Genomic DNA, 19,316 nt, shown 5'->3' on the forward strand with positions numbered 1-19,316 from the left:
GTTGTGGGTTTCAATATTAGCAAAATCTGCATGTCTCCATGTGCAGATCTACTTCATTATAAAATAATATAACAACAATGTAGCTATTACTTTGAAATGATTAATTGTGAATAAATATTATACTTTACCGGGGCACGGGTGGCCCAGTCGTCTGAGGAGCCGCGATTCGCTGTGCAGAGTTATGTCCCTTGGGCACGGCAGAAACCTTTGATTTTTGGTTCGAATCCCGGTTCGTCCCGATTATGTTTCTAGGTTTGTCAGCACCATACCCGTGCTCGTGGGTTTCACCGAAGTGGTAAACGTCTGAGACCTGCATCACTTCGGGCTTTCCTCCCACATTAAGCTGACACGCCGCGATATAACTGGAATACTGTTAAAAGCGGCGTTAAACCCAACTCACTCACTCACCCCTCCCAATCCCTATCAGAATTTGAGCAGTGTATTTCAAAGACGGCTAAATAAGGCGACGGGTGCAATCGCACCGCCGTTAGCAATACCCGTGCAGAGTGAATGAAAGACAGTGAAGCAGTATCTTCACAATGACCCTCGTGAACCATGTGCTTCGCGTGCTTCACGTGCACGAGTTGGATAAATACCACGAGGCAATCCCCCCCAGTCTTGCAGAAGTCAGTTTGAAGACGGAGCGTGAGGTTGAATTCCGTAGGTGAGAGTCGAATTTTGTCACAGTACCGAATTTATTGTTTGTTTTTGTTGTAAACGAATTTTAGGTGGTCTAGAAATGACAATTACATTGAAGATATCTTTTTTTTTATAGCATATTGCATTTGTACAATTTCAGTAATACAATCGTTAACTACCCTGAAGTGTCCAGGTTAACATTGCGTTTCCAATAAGCCGTTTGTATAGATCCTGTATTTGTGACAATAGAATGAAGATAATCTGAAATTGTAACTTGGTACAATCATGTACAAATGTTAATTTATTGTTTAACGCCGCACTCGGCAATATTCCAGCTATATTGCGCCGGCCTATGCTTATAAAAGGCGACTAACGGGATCGGGTGGTCAGGCTCGCTGACTTGGTTGAAGCATGTCATCGATTCCATTTGCGTGGATCGATGCTCATGATATCAATCGCTGGATTGTCTGGTTCAGACTCTATTATTCACAGACCGCCGCCATATAGCTGGAATTTTGCTGAGTGCGGCGTCAAACAAACAAACAAACAAACAACCTGAGAATGCCCGTGGCATGGATACCAGCAACTTAGTTTACTGGCTTTCCACTATTTGAAAAACATTTATTTTCGTCCTATAAACTACAGGTGCCAATCTCGCTGAAAAATGCATGTTTCATTTCAGGAAAGATGAAGATCCTGTTTTTGGTCATCCTGGTGCTCTGCATCAGTGCGATTGAAAGCCAAAAAAAGAAGAAAGGCAAAGGCGCGGCTTGTACGTATCTGACTTTTGGAATTCTGTCAAAGGATGAGAAATCTTGATGGCTTGCTCCCTTTGGGATTAGCGAGTGATTTGGGTTTAACGCCGCATTGAACATTATTCCAGTTATCATGGCGTGTCTGCTTTAATGTGGGAGGAAAGCCCGAGCTGAGCAGGTCTCGGACGCTTACCACTTTGAAACCCACGAACACGGGTATTGCGCTGACTAATGTGGAAACATAATCGGGGCGAACGGGAATTCAAACCACCAATCCTAAGTTTTCTAATACTGTGCAAAGCGGCGTTAATCCCCAAATCGCTGTATCACTCTACAGGTGTACTGGTAAAACCGTGCAGTTTGGATTTTGCTCCGTAAATGTGCATTCTTCTATCTTTCCGTTTCAACTGTTTGATTTGAGATACCTCATTCCAACACGTACCGCCTCCGTGGTCTAGTAATAGAGCGTCCGCCTGGAGAGCGGAAGGTCCGGGGTTTGATCCCCGGACGAGTCATACCAATAGACGTTAAAAAATGGTACTTGTTGTTACCCTGTCTGGCGCTCAGAAATAGTTGTCTAAGACAAGGACTGGTCGACTCGGTATACGGTGAGTGGGCTACCCATGTTAAACTGTGGCAGGGTATCTCGGTGGTCTAGCACTAAAAATGGGCATCAGTGTACACAGACGTGCAATAATCTTGGACGCGAAGTTAAACTTCATTTCACCCCATCTCATTCCAACACATGTCGCGAAATATGCCTGTGAGTAGTGATAGATTTCTAGCGTTTACTATCTGGAAGTTAATTTAAGGTACCGACGTTTACTACAATATCTGAAAAACTATTGGACCTACTCCAGTCAAAGTTGGTATGAGATTATTAAACAGTTATACATAACTGGATATTACATTTAAAGACAATCGGTGCATGAATAAAATATGTCTATTTAGCTATCACTATATTTCATGAACAACCAGACCTGTTCGTCACGGGTGGAACGAGCATTCATTGAAACAGCCATCTGCATAATGCTACCCCTGCGTCACAGGGCAATATGACAGTTGAACCAATCGACTCAACTCAAAAGGTTGCACGGGTATCACGCACGCTCGAATACGGTGTTAGCGTTGGGCGTCTCGAGCAGTTATTTAATAATATTTATCCAATTATTTTTGCATTCTTTTTCAGGTCCGTGTTATTGACTTGAATGTATCATTCCTTGCCACATTATTATATTTCATGCATCGTGTTATTAGGTGTAATATATCATACGTAATTATTCATTCAGACAAATCATTGCATTATGGTTTCGAAGACAATATTTTAATATTTTCGCAGATGATTTGAGACTTTCGGGTCTGTTTCGGGTGAAAGACAATCAAATTCTGAGCCAAGAATTGCACAAAGTGGACAAGATCCGATTACGACATGTAATACAAAGCACGAACCTGTAATTCGTAGAAGATTCCTAGAAATTCTTTGATAAACAATTTTTGTTCTCACGAATCCCACGAACTACAAGAATGTTTGGGAATCAAATAAGATATATGTAAGATTCTTAAGAAATGATTAAGAATATGTATGAATATGTAAGAATTCATATCCGTGGTAATTCGGGCTATTATTGCACTATTCTTGGTCCCACGAAATGCCCTCGTCAGAATCGGAGTCTGTGCTGTCGCCTAAATGAACAGGCTGGACAGTATCTGGTCGGATACAGTCTTGTTTCCAATACTCTTCCTCATCTTTGATAACATGTTGGACACAGTTTGCCCAACGTACATCTGTAATTTCTCCAATCCCTTTCAAGGCATCTGCTTGACGTCGGCAAGCTTGAAGGTCTTATTTTGCCGTGCGACCATATTTTTTCAAATCACCATAGATTAGTTCGATGGGATTCAAGTCACAATGGTAAGGAGGAAGTCTAAGCACTTCGTGACAGTGTTCTCTCAACATGTTGTCAAGCAAATAAGAGGGCGGGGGTTTGTTCTGAAGAACCAGTTGGTAGTAATCAGTTTTTTTGGCTTTCGTGGGCCGAGCAATGGGGTTGTCCAACCACTGACATATCTCACCTTTGGAATTTGAGGTTGGACAACGGTTTATAGGATCTCCCCATCTCAAATCGTGTCGTGTTCCAGAGCGTCATTCCTGAGTTTACACAGGTATTCCATAAGTCTCGGGCATTAACACTTTATTTGATTCACAACTCTACCCCTGTAACTGTTACGCGCCAACTTTTTTGTTTTCCAGCACGGAAGAAAAATATCTGCCAAAAGGATATGCGGATCCTGGTGTCGGTCATGCGCGTGTGCAATGCATACAAACGCGCATCCCGGTTCCGTATGAAGAACTGGGACAGTTTGCGTAAATACATACGATATGCACTGTCTATGGCGCTAAGGAAGGGCAAGAAACCACCTCCCAAGGGCAAGAAACCACCTCCCAAGGGCAAGAAACCACCTCCCAAGGGCAAGAAACCGCCTCCCAAGGGCAAAGACGATAAGAAGAAAGAATCCCGTAGCTATCAGGACGAGGACATCAGTTTAGACGATGTGGATACTGGTAGTTTCGACGATGACGAGTATTCTTGGAGCATTCACGACGACGATTCCACTAATAACTTTGACGATGAGGGTGACGGCCTTGACGAAGAGGATGCCGGTGACGGCCTTGACGATGAGGATGCCGGCGAGGATGACTCCGAATCCGACCCTCCGTCTAAACCCACCGACACAGAGGCCGAAATCCAAGCACTCCGCCGCTATCTGAAGCTGTCGGGCCGAGACAGACACGAACGTGAGTAGTGGTGCCAAACGGCAAGGGGCATTTTTTCAAGACAAAATGCATTTAGGGTATGACGCTGTCAAAGAAATAGCCGGTCTCAAACGTGCATTATAAGTGGTGTGCATACACGCGTAAAAGCCAAAATAAGCATACTGCACATGTTATATCAATATATTTTGATATTTTATTTTATGGACTGAAGACGGAGCAGTTTCTTATGAAGTTTGAATCACATTTCATGATCTCTTGAGTGTATATTTAAGTCTTTGATCGGTAAAGTGCATATGATTGTTCCATTTTTCTGAGAACACAATTGAACGACCCTATGGTAAGAGCCGTGTTGTGACAATAAAATAGAAAATATTTCTTTCCTCCTCACCCACTCCAAAACCCTAAATATTTGGCTCTATTGAACACCAGTGCACTTTTTAAAATGTTCTATTTCTAACAATGATGAATAGTACCATGATCACTTTTTTTTGCCATTTCTAGAACTAATGGTAAGAAAGGCGAACAATGTAAGTTTCGTCCTCAAATTGGAGTGCCATTTTTTTATCTGTGCATCGATAAAGTTTACTTTTTCAGTCTGTTTATATGAACACATACACGGGTTTACGGAGGTGGCCAAATCAAGTTAAGAACCACCCGATTCTTTCGCATTACTATAGTTACTCATATGGCAAGACGGATTTGAGAACGAATCGGGGGTGTAACTTTGGAGTCATATATAAATACATGGAGCTATGAATGCTATAAACCAATCGGATAAATTTGGCATATAGATCCAATACCTATGCAAATGAGGTCACCTAACGCTGCACTCTGCAGATATTCCAGCTATGACGGCGGCCTGTAAAATAAACGAGTCTGGACCAGACAATCCACTGATGGACATCATTAGCATCGATCTCCGAAAATGGGACACGATGACCTGCATCATCCAAGTCGGTTGACCACCCGATCCTATTAGTCGCCTCTTACAAAAATCATAGTCGCCTTTTCCGGCAAGCATTGGTTAAGGACCAATTCTAAATCGGATCTTGACGGGTCCAACGGGATATCCAGTTGTCTAACAAGACTGTCTAACTGTACCCAAATGTTAACGCATGGTAATTGTGCTAATATACTACTCAAAGTTAAGGATCACCCAATTCTTTCATATTGGTAATGTTAATCTGTCATGGCATGAGAGATTAACTATTGTAATATGAAAGAATCGGGTCATCCTTAACTTCTTTTGAGTAGTATACTTACAGGCATACATATACTCCCGCGGAGATTTCCCTGTCGAATAGGCCCCAGCAACCAATGCTGTGAAGAGGCGACGTGATGAATCGGGTGGTCGGACTGTTTGTTTGTTGTTTAACGCCGCACTCAGCAATATTCCAGGTATATGACGGCGGTCTGTAAAATAAACGAGACTGGACCAGACAATCCAGTGATTGACATCATGAGCATCGACCCACGCAATTGGGATCGATTGCATGTATCAACCAAGTCAGCGAGCCTGACCACCCGATCCCATTGTCTCTTACGGTCGGACTGACTTGGTTCATGGCGAGACATCGTACAGGGCGGCGTGGGTCGTTCCTCACAATATCACCAGATTGTTTGGTCTAAACTCGGTTGCTAACAGCCCTCGAATAGCTGAGGCGTATCCAATTTATGGTCGTGTTTTAAGGCGCTGTGACATCTGTGACGTCATTCTATTGTTTGAACACTCCATTATTTTTCAGGAATGGAGTTGCTTGTCAACTGTACATTATCTTAAGCAGCATTTGAATTTTTCAAATATTTTCAACTACAGAATATTGTAGGGATGAGTTTTAAGTAGGGGAATATCCTCGTAAGTCTCCATTCCTTAAAAATAATGGGCCTCTGCTCCATTATTTTTAAGGAATGGAGTTCCTCGGACATTCCCCTCTACTTAATTTTCTATTCCTCGTGTTTCTCTATGCTACAATCTAAGTGAACTGTAGATGTATGCTCTTTATTATAATTTGAAGGTGCCGCAAAGCGTAAGCAAAAAAAGAAGGATCCATTTAGAAGTCTGAGGATGCTTTGTTACAAGATGTCGCGGCTGATGTACAAAGGGTATGTTGATCCTCTCAATACTACTAAGGACCCGTGATGGTTGGTTGTTTAACGCCTTGCCCCGTGAAGATCCGGGGTAGAATAGGTCTTCATCAACCCATGCTTGCCGTAAAAGGCGACTAACGGGATCGGGTGGTCAGGCTCGCTGACTTGGTTGATACATGCCATCGTGTTCCAATTGCGTGGATCGATGCTCATGATGTCAATCACTGTATTGTCTGGTCCAGACTCGTTTATTTTACAGACCGCCGTCATATAGCTGGAATATTGCTGAGTGCGGCATTTGGGATCAAATGCTGAAAGACGCTTGGGGTTAATCGCTCGTCGTGTGCCAGAACACAACTTGACCATATCCAGATTTTTCTCTGGAGCAAGCGTGTCCACAAGCCAATATCAAAACCTAGTTTCCACCCTTGCCATTCAAGCCTTCTTTTCTGTGTTAAAATATGAGTATGAGTGGACAATCTCTCATCGATGATCACCAGTCATCGCTGTCGAATAGCTTGATTGTTTTGCTGAAAACGTCGTGTTTCTATGGACGTTGGATCGACGAGCAACGTCACGCTGCGAGGTACCAGACTGAAGCATACCTATAACTCTCCATCTGTCATCTTCTCTCCTCCCCCTTCTCCCCCCCCCCCCCCCCCCCCCCCCCCGGCGTGGCATGTCGAACATGTTCCAGATCGATGAATAGGGGCGTTTTTTTTCGGAATTCTGCACTGGGTGGATGCCTGGTTATCTGGCCTTTCTAAAGTGAACATTGCTGCCATTTTCGCCGAATGTCATGCCTCTTGTCTCTGCTTGGTTGTTACTTGCTACTGTGTAGTCTCACTCGTCTTCATCCCTGTTTGAGCGAAATGCTGCAGAAAATATAGGTAGGTAATTTTACTGGGATCTCACGTTTTGTCTACCATGCGTGAAGAACCGGGTTTGAATAGGTCTTCAGCAACCCATGCTTGCCCTAAAATGCTTGTCGTAAGAGGCGAATAACGCGATCGGCTGATCAGGCTCGCTGACTTGTTTGATGCATGTCATCGTATCCCAATTGCGTAGATCGATGCTCTTTATGTAAATCGCTAGATTGTCTGGTCCAGACTCGTTTATTTTACAGACCGCCGTCATATAGCTGGAATATTGCTGAGTGCGACGTCAAACAACCAAGAAAATGGTCTGTTGGGGTTGAAATCATCTTTTTGTCGGCTACGGTAATCATTCGACATGGATATCGCGTTTTCATCACAAGGGGCACGGGTCGTGTTCTACACAGGTGGTGTCACGATCGAGCCACAAAAAGTTGGCTTGAAATTGCTACAGTAGAACCCTTTTCAAATTGGCTAGTGGACACTCATGCCTTTCGTCTTTCAACCTGTAATTTCAGTTTATGCTCTAATTTTTTCGTATCTTTGTTGCAGGTGAAGGGCGGGTATTTACTGTGAAAAGGACATCAATAAAACTGACTAAAATGTTCTTGTTTTGTTATGATTCGGATGTTTTGGGCTGATCACTATTGCAGAATTAGCTACTGATTATTACAACGGTCATTTCACCCCCACAGTATTCATATATACTACTCAAATCAAGTTGTTATAGACCATCCAAATTGGACTGTAGTTCATCTATAATTGTGGATGTTCTTTAGCTGCGATTATATAGGAATACTCAAAGGAAAAAGAGTTTATTGATGACATTACTACAAATAAAACTGTACAAAGAAATGACGCACGTACGTGAGATGGTTTAACGCCACTCTGAACATTATTCCAGTCACGGCGTGCTTGGCAGCTTGATGTAGAAGGAAAGCCCGAAGTAATGCAGGTCTCCGACGTTGACCACTTTCGTGAAGTCCACGGATACGGTGCTGACAACCTAGCAACATAACGGGATTCGAACTCTGAATCGTGTTTCTGTCTTTGACGCAACTCTGCCGAACCAGAGCGCGAATTGCGGAACCTTCGACGACTTGGCCACCAGCACGAACACGCACTAACCAAACGCGCGCACGCATCGATCGGACACTGGTGTAACGGGGGTTTAATACCATTAATGCATATTTCGATTAAAAGTCGCACCTCAAGTGTCTTGATTTCCCTTTTTATTTATTTATATGATGTACATCTTTTTGAGAAATGAAGTAAAATATGCTTCAGCATGTGGAAAGAATATAGCATTGGTTGGAGGAAAGTCATTTTTATATTTAACCTTAACAGTTTAAAACCACCACGTCCATTTTTCACTTTCAAAGTTTTGCCTCGAACAATGAGAAATATGAACATGATATTTTGTTTGCCTGTTTAACGCCGCACTAGCAATATTTCAGCTATGACGGCGGTCTGTAAATGTCTGGAGCAGATAATCCAGTGATTGACATCATCAGCATCGATCCACGCAATTGGGATACGATGACATGCATCAACCAACTCGGCGAGCCTGATCACCCGATCCCGTTACTCGCCTTTTACAAGCATTCGCCATGGCATAGCATGGGTTGCTGAAGACCATTCTACCCCTTCCCCCTTCTTGAAGTATAACGGCATCGAACGGTAAACCGTTGTTGTGGATAGAGCGACTACCAGTGCAAAGGTCCGTGGTTCGATACCTGGCTGTGTCATACCAAAGCGCGTCAAGGGATGCTACTTTCCTGACGCTCAACATTGAGATAAAAACAAGAACTGGTCGGCTCGGAGTCGGTATTGGGGTATCCATGTTAAACTGCTGCATGGTACCTCGGTCGGCTAACACTATAAATCGGCATCTGAGATTTCTTATGAATATGTTTTTTTTTGTTTTTTTTTAAACCGCTTTTATTTAAGATAGTTGTATCAAAACAGCTTTTTGTAGAACGGATATAGTTGAAATTCAGGAAACGATACTTATTCATACTGTTACGTGTCGACATCGGCCTTATGCATACCTGGTGTCAAGTATTGTAATGTTTGGCCAATTCGACCAGTTCGACCAGAGCAGACTTGTTCCGCAGAAGATTGGCAAACAAACTCATACTAAACACTAGAAGTGAATGTTGGGTTCCCACAATATTAAACAATAAAATGTTTATACAGAAGGTTTGACAAATTATTATGTGATGTTAAATTCCGCTCCCGGACGAGCCCCCTTTTCCTGTCACGTGTCCTCTTCCAAATTGAAACGGGGCGGTCGGGTAGCCTAGGTTAAGCGTTCGCTCGTCACGCCGAAGACAGTTTCGATTCCCGAAATGGGTACAATGTGTCAAGCCCATTTCTGGTGTCCCCCCGACGTGATATTGCTGGAATATTGATAAAAGCGGCGTCAAACCACTCACTCACTCCAAATTGAAACGATAAGTTAACCCAGAAATCCGCACGTAAAAGAAAGGTGTGAAACAAGGAAATGGTACAAAGACCTAGGTTTACAAATCGATACACATTACTGTAAGGAAATTATGACGGTTCATAGTGGCAGTACAATAAATCACAATAACTTTGACCCAGAGGATCAACACGACGCAAAGACATCTTGTAGCATCCCTACCTGTTGATGCAAGTACCTATACTAAACTGACGTCCAAAAGAAACTTTACCAGAGTTTGAAATCACTCTTGCTCAAAAACAAAACATACATGCATGAAGTAAAGTGTATTGAGAAGATCAATATATCAACAAAATCAATACTGAAAATGACGTCAGAGCCCCCCCCCCCCCCCCCCCCCCACCAAAGTTGGGTGTGGTACAAAACTCGAGCTTTCAGAATCCTAGACAATAGGCAGAGTACATAAACAATCGCTCACGTTCAATAACAAGTCATTAGTAGCGTGTGTGACCACCAAATGCCTCAATGCACGCAAAAACTCTTCGACGTACAGAAAAAGTGATGAGGTCACGTGGGATTTGACGCCATTCTTCTTGGAGGGCCAAGATCAGTTCTTGCCGGTTGGCTGGAGAGTGTGGTCGTTGTCGAACACGACGATCCATCAAGTCCCAGAGGTGTTCTATGGGGGACATGTCGGGTGAGCGCGCAGGCCACAGTAGGACGTTGACGTTGTTGGCTGCGAGGAAGTTGGTGACAATTCTGGCTGTATGGGCTCTAGCGTTGTCATGCTGATAAATGACACCACGTGGCTGCTGTTGGAGAAATGGTAGGACAACTGGACGAAGAATGTTATCCATGTAACGCTGAGCTGTCAAGTTTCCGTCAACGATGACCATTGTATTATAAGAGACTCTCCAAAACACATTTTTTTGCATGACATCCCGTGAACAATTTGTTTTGGGTGAAAAGACTCTCACGGGTTCGATTCCCCACATGGGTACAATGTGTGAAGCCCATTTCCAGTATCCCCTTCCGTGGTATTGCTGGAATATTGCTAAAAGCGGCGTAGAATCATAGTCACTCTTCGTCTTCTATTTGACGTAATTGTAACAAACACTGAAATTCAAATCGTCTTAAAATACACTTATATACACACAGGACAGTTATAAATGGTCTCCATGTACATCTGTACATTCGGAAATTAGACCCGTGAAGATCCGGGGTAGAATAGATCTCTTCAGTAACCCATGCTTGCCGTAAAAGGCGACTATGCTTGTCGTAAGAGGCGACTAACGGGATCGGGTGGTCGGGCTCGCTGCATGTCATCGTTTCCCAATTGCATGGATCGATGCTCATGATGTCAATCACTGGATTCCCAGGTCCAGACTCGATTATTTACAGACCGCCGTCATATAGCTGGAATATTGCTGAGGGCGGCGTTAAACAACAAACAAACAAACGTTAGAGGCGACTAACGGGAGTGGGTGGTCAGGCTTGATGACTTGGTTGATACATGTCATCGTATCCAAATCGCGTGTCAATCACTGGACTGTCTGGTCCAGACTCGATTTGATATACAGACCGCCGTCATATTGATGGAATATTGCAGAGTGCTGCAACAACAAACAAACAAACATTGGGAAATTAAACAAATTTAACACTTTTTGACAAAATTAACACTACATGTATTTTCCCATTCAATAACTAACGTGGAGTACGACACCTTACCCCGTACCGTAATATCAGTGAGTGAGTGAGTTGGATTTAACGCCGCTTTTAACAGTATTCCAGTTATATCACGGCGTGTCAGCTTAATGTGGGAGGAAAGCCCGAAGTGATGCAGGTCTCGGACGTTTTACCACTTCGGTGAAACCCACGAGCACGGGTATTGTGCGTAAAATCAGAGTCAGCGTCTTGCTTGATCAGGTGGTGTCATGCCATAATGGTGGAGATCGTCCTTTATGTTTTCAGTCAATTGTTTTCAGTCACCTTTCTCAACGAGACCCTTCTTCGCTGCAAACCTGTTCTTTCTAAAGTTATTCGTTTTATTTGCTCGTTATATCGATTCAATTATTAACAGCGGGAATGTGGCGTTGAGTGAGTGTGGTTTTACGCCGCTTTTATTAATATGCCAGCAATATCACGGGGGTATGGGTGTCGAGGAGGGGGCGCCACGATGGGTTTTCACATTGTTACAATGGAATCTTACCAGGGCCTCCGGCGTGACGTGCAAACGCTTTAACCCCCGGGGTTACGTCACCGCCCCTGTAGCGTAGAACGTCATGCACATTTAGGCCCCGACGTGAGGGCGCTGATCCAATTTTGGTACACCAGATGCCGAGCCCTGTTAGGTGGTATTACAGATGCCGCAGCCGCGGTGCAGTGCATGCCACGACATGATTGTCTGGTGCGCGGATGTCAATATGTCAGTGTTGAAATTAATTTTTTTACCTTTTCTCTTGCAAAGAATGACGAATATATAACATATTTAGCCCTAGGCTTATGAGCACGCATGTTCATGCATACTGTGTGAAAATCCCAGTCCAGTTTACTTCTACCAGCTGTGTACACTGATATGACCAGTTTTTAAATTGGATGCCAATGTAGCAGGGCGTGGAGTCATCCCTAAGATGACATCCTTACCTTGTCAGCTTGCTGACGGGGTTAACCTCTTTGGTCATGTGGACAAGGCGTCCGACCTCTGCTCGGAAGGTCCGTGGTTCGAATCCCATCACGGAACTCGGAAATTTTATGGCCGCTACATTGGCGCCCAACGTGGGGATGAGCACGTTCATATTAAATTTCAGCAAAATACGTGTCAGTACCCTACTATGCGGCCCGGGATGTGCCTTCTGTTGACGGGGGAGTATGCAGCAGGGCGTGGAGTCGTCCCACAGATGACATCCTCACCTTGTCAGCTTGCAGGACGGGGTTAACCTCTTTGGTCATGTGGACAAGGCGTCCGACCTCTGCTCAGAAGGTCCGTGGTTCGAATCCCATCACGGGACGGGGATATTTTATGGCCGCTAAACCAAGACAAATTAAGTGGTATGCTTGATGCAAGAGGTAGGGCTTGGCACCCTCTTACATCGTTGCTTTTAAATAAATCCAAAGTCAGTTTAACATTACAATCCGGGCCTCAAACAGAAGACAACAAACATCCGGGCCATATCCGTGTAAAACCGCGCGCAGCACGTGTTTCACATGCACGAGCGGTATAAAATCCACGTGACACGCCTGCCTGATGCGAGTCAGTTAGAGGGCGGTGAGGGTATTTGAGCATCAATTGTCTGTCAAAGGTGAGAGTTGATATTTTGATGATATTGAATTCTGTGTTGCTGAATTATTTTGCGGATTATTGTTATCATTATTTTCATTTGGGAAAATTATTGCGGCATAAATAATTATTTCGCCTGAAAATAGCGGTCTTGGTGTTGTATCGTGTATGTGCTGGGCAAATAATAGCGGGGGATTAATATTTCTGTTTAGTATGCTACGGTCAGAAATAAAAATAATATGAATGAAAGAACTAAGTATGCGGGGCAATATTAATTTCATGACTCGGACACAATTTAAATAAGATTTAATAGTGAAATACACCATACGAAACTGATATTATGTGTAAGAATGTTATCTGTATTTTTATGAGTAACTTGCGATACTCCTGTGCTTGGTGATTAACATTGCGTGTATTTGACAATTTACAGACCGCCGTTATACAGCTGATATATTGCTGATTCGTGTTGTCGCCGTTTCGCAGCATCTGACAATTTAGTGTAAGTATTTACGAGCATCAGGTGATAAAGTGTTTACCAATATTTTACTGCATGCTCTTTCAAGAAGATTTCAAAGAGCGTCATACGACACTTGCTCAGGGATACAATATTCAAGGCCCTAGTAAAGCTTTCAAAAAGGTTTATGGTAGACGTGTGGAGGACATTTTCACATGTGACGTATCAATGACAAAATGATGTCCAAAGCAATTCCCAATATTGACGAGTACCAAATGTTCCCGTGTGTTTTTTTTTAAAGTAAATGATTGACTTGCCTTGGAATGTGTGTGTGACGGGTGACACCGTAGGGGCAGGATACGCTGACCTTTTCGCGAACACCTGGTATCTTTTTGTGATGGCGATTCCTAAACACATGCTCATGAAGTCGGAGTTGTACTAAGGACTTAATACTTAAAGGGACAGACCATTTGTGTTATTTAGGGGCGCGGCTTGTGGCCTGAATAGATATTTTTCAGCTAAAGCTGCAAGACCAGATTTTTAAAAATCATATTTCGCTACAACGTTTTTTGAGACATTATTTCCAACAGTTTGAATTAGCTATAGGTTCTTCAAGCATCTTCCGGGACAATTTATTTTTTCGATAAAATCCAGGAATATTTCTGAGTGCAGCGTTAAACACAGAAACACTTGAAAATGCGCTGTTCCTTTCAGGAGAGATGAAGCTCCTGTTCATGGTTGTCCTAGTGATGTGCATCAGTTTGACAGCATCCCAGAAAAAGAAAGGCAAAGACATGTTGTCTGGTAGGTATGACCCGATCCAAGCATCAATGATGTCAAATACGGTCTTGGTTAAAATTACATTTGAGACGGTGCCACATTCAGGACAGTCGGATTAATTTGGCCTCATATCTGAATGAGAAATATTCAGAAATACCAACCGGAGAGGGAGGAAAATGTGTAATATTTGTTTGCTCAAATCTATCTGTAATAATCGAGTTTGGACCAGACAATTCAGTGATTGTCATGAGCATCGATCGACGCAACTGGGATACGATGAAATGCATCAACCAAGTCGGCGTGCCTGACCACCGTTAGTTGCCTTTTAGGACAATCATAGTCGCCTTTTACCACAAGCATGGGTTGCTGAAGACCTATTCTAGGGTGCATGGATGAGTTTGAAGTTGTATTGCCTCTATCCTCAGTTAGGCGTCCTCAAGTTGACAGACCGCCTCCGTAGTCTAGTGGTAGAGCGTCCGCCCTGTCTGGCGCTTGGCATTAAGGGGCTAAAACAAGGACTGGTCGGCTCGGTGTCAGTATACTGTGTCTGACTGGGGTATTCGTGTTAAACTGCGGCATGGTATCTCAGTGAGCTAGCACTATAAATCGGCATCAGTCGGACTAGTACAAGCAGCCACACACACACGTACATGCATGTCGCTATATAAGTGCAATACTCTTCGACGCGACGTTAAACCCCATTTCACCTCACCTCAAGTTGTTGACCTGGCGTCTGTTCTGTTTAATGCTGGCACAGTGGCAAGTCACTACCTATACCGCATACACTACACATGATGTTTCCAAAGACGCATGGGGATGCCGGAAGTGAAAGGTAGCAATCTTTTCAATGCCGTTCGTTAGTGAGAGGGCAAGTTAACGTCATCAAATGGACCCTCCTCAATTAAAGGGACGGATTGTATTTTGACTCGGGCCATATTTGGCCTCTGGTCATGCACTGTATGTTTGGGGAAATGGATATAAGTATAATTAAAATATTATTTCAGCAGAATTATCAGAACTCCGTCAAGAAGACAATAAATATGTAAATAAATTGTTTCTTGGTTTTAATGATTCAGAAACATATTTGGCTAAAATCCTTGGCAACCAATATTATCAGATGTAAATAACTGAAATTTGAATACTGATGGTTCAGAATAGGTTCAGAATAGGTCTTCAGCAACCCATGTTTGTGGTAATAGGCGACTAACGGGATCGGGTGGTCGGGCTCGCTGACTCCTCCTCAGCTGAAATATTGCTTAGTGCCGCGTAAAACAAGCAAAGCTTATGTTTATGCGTGTTTACGCATATGCATATCGGAACATCATATCGTCGACACTAACATCCGATATCAAACTAGCTTATTTCCTTTTAATTTCGCGAGAGCCAAGTATTAGACCCTGCGTGTAGTGGATAAATACGTTTTACAGTTCCTTTGGGTGATCGATCGGCAGCCATTTTCTTAAATGAAACTTCTTTTTCGATATGTAGGCTACCGATGTATTCTTACGCACGCTTTTTTGTGTGAAAAGGCTAAATAAATTTGAAAGGTGTTTCTGGGACAAAATGGAAACACTTTTAACCAATCGCAATCAAGGACTCATCAATGTCATGGTAGAATGTTGGTTTCTTAATGTATAGTTGGGTGATTTTTAAAAAAAAATCATATTTTTATATCTTGCAGGAAAGAAGATTTGCAAAAAAGATGTCTTGTTCCTGCTGTCTGTTGTACGTCTGTGCAAGTTGTATAGACAATCGCTCACGATTCGTACAAAACAATGGTCCAGTTTATACAAATACTTACAATATGCACTGAAAGTATCAGCCCCGAAAAAGAAACCCAAAAAAGGAAAGGGACAGAAAAAGCAAACTCGCAAATATCTGGACGAGGACATCATTCTAGACGATGGAGACGTCATTGGCCTCATTAATGACGCTGATTCTAGTAGCTTCGAGGATTTTGACGGCTTTGACAATGAAGACGAAGAGAAGTCTGAAGCCGACCCCCCGCCTAGACCATCGGACACGGAGGCCGAAATCCGGGGACTACGTCGCTATCTAAAACTGTCTCGATCCACCAGACGGGAACGTATGTATAGAACGGATGATGTTTGTATGATATCCATGTATTCACATTAATGTCAATTTGCAAACGAGTGCAAATGTTTTGCATTTGTTTTCTTGCATTTTATTCATAATTTAAGAAACAATAAAATTGTTATGGAATGGGTCGCAAAACAAGTCGCTTCGGACTCGGTTTATCGTAGTCGAGGGCACAAACGATCTCAGCGCTTCGACTATCGTAAGCCTATGTGAAAGTACAGAAGTGTATAATTTTGGATCCCGAACGGTAATACGGAGGACCGCTCGTACAATACTAACTACATCTATCTAAAATGCTTGGTTGAATGGAATTTGACATCAAAGTCCGAAGCGACACAGAATCCGCCATTATATGAAAATCGCAAGTCAGATAAATGTCTGTACAGTGCAATTACATTGACCCTGGTCTTTATCGAAAAAAATACATTGTTCCGGAGAATACTTGAAAAGATATAGTATGCACCCACCCGCTCTTGATACCTTGGACCGCCGACGTGGTCTAGTGGTAGAGCGTTCGCCCGGAGAGCGGAAGGTCCGGGGTTTGATCCCCGGCCGCGTCATACCCAAAGACGTTAAAAGATGGTACTTGTTGTTACCCTGTCTGGCGCTCAGCATTAAGGGGCTAAAACAAGGACTGGTCGGCTCGGAGTCGGTATACTGTGTCGGAGTGGGGTATTCATGTTAAACTGTAGCATGGTATCTCAGTGGTCTAGCACTATAAATCGGCATCAGTTCGGACTAGTACAAGCAGCCACATACACGTGCATTCACGTCGCTATATAAGTGCAATAATCTTGGACGCGACGTTAAACCCCATTCCGCCTCGCCTCACCTCGCTGGTAAATGTTTGGTGAAGGAATTAACATCAAATTCCATAGCTCCGTGAAGTTACCCAGTGATTGGTGAAAAGCGGCTTTGACAAGACATCGATGATCATCGTCTTGGGCGTCCAGCCACTCGGATTTGCTGTTATCGCTAATAGGGCATTGTAGGACAAGATATTACGTTCTTCGTTACAATGTAGGTTACGGTTTGAGGAAGTTTACTCAAATACATATTCGACCTGTGAAGATCCGGGTTACAATTGATTTATTTTCAGCACTCTTTGCTTGTCGTAAGAGGGAGTAACGGGATCGGGTGGTCAGGCTCGCTGACTTGGTTGATGCATGTCATCGTGTCTCAATTGCGTGGATCGATGCTCATGATATCAATCACTGGTCTGTCTGGTCCAGACTCGATCATTTACAGACCGCCGTCATGTAGATGGAATATTGCTAAATGCGGCGTTATACAAAAGTTTATGAAACTACATTATGGTGAATAAAACTCAATTTGCTTAGGTGGTTACAAAGGACAATCTTGGAAACTAGCCTAACCGCAAGTCACTTTGGCGAGAAAAGCTGGTCCTTTCAAATGTCGCTCTGACGGAGAGACGCAGTTGTCATTTTTGCCCGGATTAGAAGAGAAGCGAGTGACTCGGCAACTTCATGCTGTATGCCCCACACAAACCGAACATTTATAAATGGATTTTGTTTGTTGAAGGTGCTGCAAAACCCAAGAGGAAACCACCACCACCGTCCACTCAAACATGAAAGCTTTGGGAAGGTCTGTTCCTACATGGCGAGGCTGCTGTTATTAGGGTACGTTGATGGTCAGTTCGTCCGGACTAGCACACGTGTGCATGTCGCCATAGAGGTGCAACAGTCTTGTATTCAGAAGACATGCGGGGGCACGGGTGGCCCAGTCATCTAAGGCGCCGCGATTCGCTGTGCAGAGTTGCGTCCCTTGGGCACGCCAGAAACCTAGATTGTGAGTTCGAATCCCGGTTCGCCCCGATTATGTTTCTAGGTTTGTCAGCACCATACCCGTGCTCGTGGGTTTCACCGAAGTGGTAAACGTCTGAGACCTGCATCACTTCGGGCTTCCTCCCACATTAAGCTGACACGCTGTGACATAACTGTAATACTGTTAAAAGCGGCGTTAACCCAACTCGCTCACTCAGAAGACATGCCTGAACACAACCAGTGATGGAGCCTATGTGCAGGCAATGTTGTTATGAAAGGGTTCATTCTAGATGCATCTGAACCGCACTCTTGGAAGCTTAAAATGCGACGGTTTTTTTATTACGTTTATCTCGTATCTGCGTGGGGGCGTCGGGTAGCCTAGTGGTTAAAGCGTTCGCATCGTCACGCCGAAGACCCGGTTCGATTCCCGACATTGGTACAATGTGTGACGCCCATTTCTGGTGTCCCCCCCCCCCCCCCCCCCCCCCCCGCCGTGATATTGCTGGAATATTGCTAAAAGCGGCGTAAAAAAACACTCTCTCACTCGTACCTGCGTGACCCCTCAATGACGCTGAGTATAATGTTCTCCGTGGGGATGCCGGGTCGAGTATGTCCCCAGCAGCCATGGTGGTCGTAACAGGCGACGTAATGCATCGGGTGTTGATTTGGTTCACTTTTGTGTCATCGTAACAGGCGGCATGGATAAATGCTTGTGAGTCAGTGCTTATAAATCACTGATTGTCTCGTCCAGGCGTGGTTCTTTACAGTCCGCCGTCGTACAGCATGAACGTTCACATTCCAGTGATTAATTCTGCCCATCTCTCCACGCAAGTTCGATTCATTGACATGCAGTTAACAACTTGCGAGCCTGAACCACACAATCCATTAATTAAATCGCCCATTACAAGCAACACATTGCTCGGGACATATTTCCTTACCCGGGATCCCCGCGGGTGTGGCTCGAATATTGCCACGGCGCATTAAAACAACAAACACATCTAATTATCGTTTTGTTTGTTGCAGGTGAAGGAAGTATTTGGTGAAAAAAAAATCAATAAAACTGACACGAATATGATTGTTTTTGTCATGAATGGTTGAACCAGCTTAAAATAAGCCTTCCTTTGAAGTGTATTTTTGGTAAAGCGATACATCGAAAGGCAAAATCGTCCATTTGTTTTACTGCGTCTAACAGTACTTAACCTATTTGATACATACTGTACGTTTTTTACATTATAATTTACACGACTATAAACCCAAAGTGAAAGTATTGTTTGTTTAACGCCGCACTCAGCAATATTCCAGCTTTTTGACGGCAGTCTGTAAATAATCCAGTCTGGAGCAGACAATCCAGTGATTGATATCA

The 19,316-nt window shown here is 43.6% G+C and overlaps 2 protein-coding genes across 3 annotated transcripts; both read left to right on the forward strand.

The window, feature by feature from the left end:
* The first annotated feature begins 520 nt into the window (after nt 1–520).
* On the forward strand, nt 521–7,736 carry LOC124117481 (ribosome biogenesis protein BOP1 homolog). Of its 2 annotated transcripts, none has more exons than XM_046479397.2 (5): nt 521–660; nt 1,322–1,411; nt 3,646–4,191; nt 6,186–6,273; nt 7,686–7,736. In XM_046479397.2, exons 1-5 carry the CDS (start codon nt 540–542, stop codon nt 7,687–7,689), a joined length of 849 nt encoding a protein of 282 aa, XP_046335353.2. In that variant the 5' UTR covers nt 521–539; the 3' UTR covers nt 7,690–7,736. The 2 variants fall into 2 exon arrangements, with proteins under 2 accessions (XP_046335353.2, XP_048244272.1); XM_048388315.1 differs by having other exon boundaries at nt 594–664.
* A 5,029-nt stretch (nt 7,737–12,765) lies between these two features.
* Nucleotides 12,766–19,023, forward strand: LOC124117501. The gene is made up of 6 exons (XM_046479430.2): nt 12,766–12,857; nt 13,266–13,334; nt 14,004–14,093; nt 15,751–16,155; nt 17,712–17,809; nt 18,977–19,023. Exons 3-5 carry the CDS (start codon nt 14,009–14,011, stop codon nt 17,759–17,761), a joined length of 540 nt encoding a protein of 179 aa, XP_046335386.2. The 5' UTR covers nt 12,766–12,857; nt 13,266–13,334; nt 14,004–14,008; the 3' UTR covers nt 17,762–17,809; nt 18,977–19,023.
* The last annotated feature ends 293 nt before the right edge of the window (nt 19,024–19,316 follow it).

The sequence above is a fragment of the Haliotis rufescens genome, unplaced genomic scaffold (genome assembly GCF_023055435.1).
Source record: "Haliotis rufescens isolate VD_foot unplaced genomic scaffold, xgHalRufe1.0.p SCAF_7, whole genome shotgun sequence".
NCBI lineage: Eukaryota > Metazoa > Mollusca > Gastropoda > Lepetellida > Haliotidae > Haliotis > Haliotis rufescens.